This window comes from Equus asinus, chromosome 2, assembly GCF_041296235.1.
Source record: "Equus asinus isolate D_3611 breed Donkey chromosome 2, EquAss-T2T_v2, whole genome shotgun sequence".
NCBI lineage: Eukaryota > Metazoa > Chordata > Mammalia > Perissodactyla > Equidae > Equus > Equus asinus.
This window is the reverse complement of record NC_091791.1, coordinates 170432155-170438159: the sequence shown is the minus strand read 5'-3', so window position 1 is coordinate 170438159 and position 6005 is coordinate 170432155. Positions and strand designations below refer to the sequence as shown.

General features: G+C 50.5%; 1 protein-coding gene across 1 annotated transcript; it reads left to right on the top strand.

The window, feature by feature from the left end:
* Positions 1-2212: 2212 nt before the first annotated feature.
* LOC139046359 (granzyme B-like) lies at positions 2213-5541 on the top strand. The gene is made up of 5 exons (XM_070519028.1): positions 2213-2369; positions 3438-3585; positions 4087-4222; positions 4428-4685; positions 5324-5541. Exons 1-5 carry the CDS (start codon positions 2315-2317, stop codon positions 5465-5467), a joined length of 741 nt encoding a protein of 246 aa, XP_070375129.1. The 5' UTR covers positions 2213-2314; the 3' UTR covers positions 5468-5541.
* Positions 5542-6005: the final 464 nt, after the last annotated feature.

The window sequence follows — 6005 nt, the reverse complement described above, 5'->3', positions numbered from 1 at the left end:
ATTTACAGCAGCATTAGACATAATAGCCAAAAGGTGGGAAAAACCCAAATGTCTACCCACAGATGAATGGATAAATTGTAGTATATGTGTACAAAGGAGTACTATTTACCTTTAAAAAAAATGAATACTGATACATGCCACAGCTTGGATGGACCACAAAATCATTATGCTAAGTGAAAGAAGCCAGATACAACAGGTCAAATACCGCTTGATTCCTTTTATATGAAGTATCCAGAATGCGAAAATCCATAGAGATGGAAAGAAGATTATAGGCTGCCAGGGGGCGGGACCGGGGGTGGGAGAGGGAGGAGGGAAAGTGATTCGATACTCACTGTGCTGTGGAGCCACAGCTTACCGGGTACATTTGGTTGTTCTTCTGGGTGAAGAAAAAGTTTCAAAAGTAGGGAGAGGTGGTAGGTGCACAATATTTTGAATGCACTAAATGCCACTGAGTTGTACTTTAAAATACTTAACTGTGTGTTATGTGAATTTCACCTCAATTTTTAATGAAGGGTCATAGAGTTATGTTTAGCATAACTCCCTTTGAATTTTAAAATATGCAGATATACAAGAAAGAAAAATGTTAGATCATACTTCAAGACATTAAAGATGATTATCAATGAGTGATGGGAAATCAGGTAATTTTAATTGTTTCCTCTTCACTTAAATCATTTTAAAAATTTTCCAACATGTTAGGAAATAGTTGCATGTTGAATTCTTTAGTACCTGGGAAAGAAATACTATAGCGATACTGACTACCAGATTTTTAAGAGCATGAGGAACATGCTTAAATTGTAGAGTTAAATGAGGACAAAAGAAAACTGTACTGTGTATATAATATGATCCCAAGTATTTAAAAACGCACTGCTCATAGTATCAGGCTGTCTGCTGGTGAGAGGAAAAGGAGTGGCATTGTTCCTTTCTAGTCTCCAAATTTTCTTATTGAACATTTATCACCACTATAATCAGAAGGTGATTTTATTCTTAAAATGTCTACTACTGGGTAAGCTAGGTGCAAAAAGGTAGAGATTTGATAAATGTACTTGGTTTGATGAGGAGAATATTTACACCGGAATCAAGGTATTTTGATACAGAATATTCTTCGTAGAAAAATTGTAAAATACAGAAAATGTAAAGAGGGAAACTTAAATCACCAGGCCGTAAGCACTCAGATATGCTTAGTTGTTCTCTGAACAGGATTGGGCTTGGGCTGTTTAGAAACAACAGTCCTTCACTTCCATCATAGCGGGTTCATCAGCAGAGTTTGTTGAGCGAATGTGAGTCTATGATGTGCCAGGCCGGCTCCATCAGAAGTGTGGCTCTCTAGATGGAGAACACAGAATATTGAAAGGATAATGATTGGTCTTTGGTTGCCTGGTAAGCTTTCTCACTTCACACGGTATCAGCAATTTAGTCATCTGAACTTCCTTTGGGGACTCAGCCCTTTCCCAGTCTTAGTCCATGTGGTTTGGGTGGGACTGACTCCAGCCTACCCAAAGGAAACTGACCTAGGATTGAGTCAATTAGTGGGTTCAATTCCTAGGGTCATAACGATTTGTTAATTTAGGCCAATAAATGTCAAGTGCAGGACTTTTGTTAAAAACATGGACAAGAGAGATGGACTCTATCACTCTGAGCATTTGTAACTTAAAAAGGATGTTAAAAATCCCCTAGGAAGGAAGCTGTGCTGATGAATGGGTTGCTACATGGATTTGGTAGATGGTGGCCATGCTTTCTTCTCATCTTGTGCATCCCTCTGCTATGCCCCTTCCCATACTGTGCTCTGGTCACTGATGTTTCTGTCTCCTCCACCAGACAGACAGCTCTCTAAGGGAAGGAGACACACCTCCAATGTGTTTGGTCATGGTACAGAGAAGGGCCCAAAAACACATCTGCTAAACAAATCATCCTGATAGACTTAGCAACTTGGAAATGAGGCACTGCTGGTTCTATCACTGGAGACTCAGGTTTCTGGGGCTCCAATACCTCTACTTGTCGATACCACAGCCCACAGTCTCCACTTTGTACCCTTGGGTTCCTGCTCTAGGCTGGAACAGGTGATCTGCCCTGAGTCATCCACTGTGGGCTCTCATGTGGTCATTGCATGATTCTCACACAACCAGCCAGAGGACATCATCAGGCAGAAGGAGTGGGGGCGGGGAAGCTCTCATAGAAAGCCATCTCTGATGAAGCACCACACAACCACAGGGGGACTTGAGGTCACTGAGCCCACGTGTACCTCCTTCCTCTCCTGGGGGATAAAAGAGAGCAAGGAAGCACCAGCCTCCCCGACCTCAGCAACCTTCCTGGAAAGATGCAGCCTCTCCTGCTCCTGCTGGCATATTTACTGTCCCCTGGGGCAGAGGCAGGTGAGTGACCATCCCCGCCCTCAGATGCCCAACCCCTCCCCCCAAACACAGTGGGCTCAGATCTCCTGCCCCTTCTGCACATCCCTGATCCATCCATCCACCAGCAACATTCTGAATCCCAGCTCCCGTCCCACCTCAGAATCCCATGTATGATGCTGGATAAGCTACCAGCAGGAATGGCAGGGCAGAAGGCTGTTCTCAAGAAGAGCCAGTGGGTGCTATTCCCTCCCTAGGCCCTACGTTTGCCATCTGCAAAGTGGAACTTAACTGGAAGTGCTTGGAAGGGGAGGGAAACTGGAAAAGAGAAAATAATCAATTCCCCTGCGGAGGGCAGAGTGGGCCTGGCTTCCAGGTCTGGGATGACACAGATGCTCCCCTCAGCGTCTGCTTAGGAGAGAAGTCTGAGCTCTGCAGACCCCGGAGTTGGTGGGACTACTGACCCCAGAGGACTGCTGGTGCCTTGCTCAGTCCCAAGGCCCCTCAGTCCCTTCTCCAACTCTGCTTTTCTTCCCAGGCCTTTAGCAGCTCCCTTCTTTCCAGGATGGAGCCACTGTTTGCAGACCTGAACTTCTCTGCTTTCCAGAATCCCACAAGCACTGGCCCTACAAACTCTCCTTCAGGCCCATTGGTGGCCATTCCTTCATGCAGCCAACAAACAACTTTTGGGCACCCACTATGTGTCAGGCCATGGGAAACAGGCTATGACAACATCTAGATCCCTAAAGTTAAGTCCTGGCCGCTGGAAAGCAGCATCATCCCAGACATCACAGGACAACAGGGCCTTAGAAACGCTCTTGAAACAAAGCAAAGTCAGGAGAGGAATTCTCAGGAGCCCCTAGGACTTTGCTGTCCCTAAGATGCATATGCTCACCTCCAATTATCTGTGGAGGACACATTCACAGGCCAGCCTGCTCCTCTTCCTTTTTCTAGAGGGAAAGCCCCACCCAAGCCCCTCTCAACTCCAGGCCATCTCGGGCTCCCAGATGCCCAGCAGTCCTGAGCCATCAAGGTGACGCATGCCTAGTGGACTCGCTGGGTGCACACAAGTAGATAAGACTTTTCCTTCAGGGGAGATCATCGGGGGACATGAGGCCTCTCCCCACTCCCGCCCCTACATGGCATTTGTTCTGTCTGTGACTGAAAAAGAAGGGAAGAGCTGCGGCGGTGTCCTTGTGCGAGAGGACTTTGTTCTGACGGCGGCTCACTGCAGGGGAAGGTGAGGTGCCACAGTCAATTAACCCTCCTGAGACCCCCAAGGGACCCCTGTTCTCTGCCCAGGGCCTGCAGCCCAGGGTAGCTCCCCCGGCTCCTGGTAACTCAAGGCCATGACAGCTCATCAGAGGAGCCATCTGAGAGCATGCCTGGGTGATGGAAAGTGAGAATAAGACAGGTCAGCTTGGGGTCAAAGGGTCAGAGGTGAGAGCTAGTGGCCCAGTTGAGAAGAGAGACCACACTGGTCAAATGAAGCAGCTGTGGAAGATGATTCCATGCACTAGGGTCAAAAGGCAAACTCAGAGTCCTTCACAATATTGCCTGAGGGCTAGAGAAAGCTCCCAGAATCCCTCTCAGAGTCACCCACTGCCCAGTACTCCTGTTGTTTCGATTTCTCCTACCGGCATCCCTGCCCTGCCCCAGCTGTCACTTGCCCTTCATGGCTCCCGGGCTGGATCTCCTTTGACTTCATGCCTCCCACATCCTCACCCTGCTTTCCGTGTAGCTCAATGATGGTGACCCTCGGGGCCCACAACATTAAGAAGCAAGAGAGGACCCAGCAGGTCATCTCTGTGAGGGAAGCCATCCACCCCCAACACTATAATTCCAAGAACCTCAACAATGACATCATGTTGCTAAAGGTAAGGGAACCTCCCTGCTGCTCTTGCTGTCCTGGGTCCAGGTTTCTTCCCCTCCCACTGCAATTTGTCCCTCCCATCCTTCCCATCCTGGCCTCCTGATGAGTCCCAGTGGCTCAGCGGAGAGGGAAGTCAGTGCAGCCCCATCGCGGTGTCCAGGCCCAGGAGGACAGTGGCTGAGCTGGACTTTCTTGCCTCTTCCCATCAGCTGGAGAGAAAGGCCAAGCTGACTGCAGCTGTGCAGCCCCTCAGCCTGCACTGGGGCAAGACTCAGGTGAGGCCTGGAGAGGTGTGCAGTGTGGCAGGCTGGGGGAGAGTCACCCCAAATGGCAGACGGTCAGACACTCTGCAGGAGGTGGAGCTGACCGTGCAGCAGGACCGGGTGTGCAAATCCTACTTACCCAATTACAACAGTAACACTCAGCTTTGTGTGGGTGACCCGAAGGAAAGGAAGTCTTCCTTTAAGGTGAGACTGGGCATCTGCCTAGGTCAGCTTTGGGGAGAGGGGTGTTTCGGGACCTGGAGACCCAAGCAATAGGGACTCCTTCACCCCCTAGCGTCTGATCTTTCTGCCGGGAAGAGAAGAGCGGAGCAGGCAGAGTGGGGAGTCACAGACCTTCTGGGAGCCTACCAGGGGCCTGAGATCCATCCAAACATGGTGTTCCACCTGAAAGATGAATTTGCAACACTCTGCCCCACGCTGGGCACAGGTGCCAGAAAACTGCTCCCTGGGTGTGCAGCAGTAAACCCAGGTGGCTCCTCAGAGCTGGCTCCCATCTTAGTTAAATGGCTGACCCTCCAAGCTGATTGTCAGCCCCACCTGCCTGCTTCCATGTCCTTAAATGGTAGACCGAAGCACAGTCCCACAGCGCCCTCATGGGAGAGGATCTGGGACCTGGGGGAGGAGAGGGAGCCACCCCCTGAGAGAAATGAAGCCATGACAATGTCCAGGGTCAGGACTGGGCAGCTGAGGGGCCCACAGGGGCTTGCTGTGCCCTCTGATCTCCCACATGGAGACCAGACCAGGTGGCCTTCATTGAGAAGGCATGTGGGATGTAGGTGGGCAGGAGCAGAGGGTCAGTCCTCCCTGGACTCCGTCCACAGGGGGACTCCGGGGGCCCTCTCGTGTGTGACAACATGATCCAGGGCATTGTCTCCTATGGACAAAACAACGGGAAACCTCCACGGGTCTTCACCAAAGTCTCGAGTTTTCTGCCCTGGATAAAGAGAATCATGAAAAACCTCTAACTCTGGGAACCAGCCAACCTTCTCTGGAGTTGATCCAGAAACACCCATCCACTAAATAAATGTCTCTGAACTGACTGGAAGGGCTGGTTTCTTGTTTATTCACTGACCCTCATTCACAGGCACCTACTCTGTGCTTAGAAGGCCAATGGCACAAATCTGCTGTTTCCTGCTTCCTCCTCTTCCCCCTCCCACCACCACCTCCCCCAAACCTCAAGCAAAGCTGTTCCCCAGCTCCTTCTGACCCACACCTTTCTCTGGGCCTGCCCTTCTGCCAGGGCTGCAGCTGAGCACCATCAGGAGAAAACATGAACCTCTCTGGTCATGGGCTCAGGGTGAACTTCTTATCTCCTTCCCTGTGTTATATGGCAGAGAGGAAGGGGGAGGACACCATGGGTCCCGGACACCAAGCAGGCAAGCCTGGGGCTGCAGCTCAATGGCATAGCCCCCACACTAGGGAGGGGAGAGGCTGCCTGAGCAGGACAGTTCTCTCCCACAGCCAGGGAGCTCATGCAGAGTCAGGGTGGGTCTCTGGAGAAGC

Excerpts from the sequence above, each read along its gene's own strand:
- LOC139046359 (XM_070519028.1), top strand. The coding sequence starts at position 2,315 with ATGCAGCCTCTCCTGCTCCTGCTGGCATATTTACTGTCCCCTGGGGCA. Across the intron at positions 4,223-4,427 it reads ATGACATCATGTTGCTAAAG|CTGGAGAGAAAGGCCAAGCT; the intron begins GTAAGGGAACCT and ends TCTTCCCATCAG. Across the intron at positions 4,686-5,323 it reads AAAGGAAGTCTTCCTTTAAG|GGGGACTCCGGGGGCCCTCT; the intron begins GTGAGACTGGGC and ends CTCCGTCCACAG.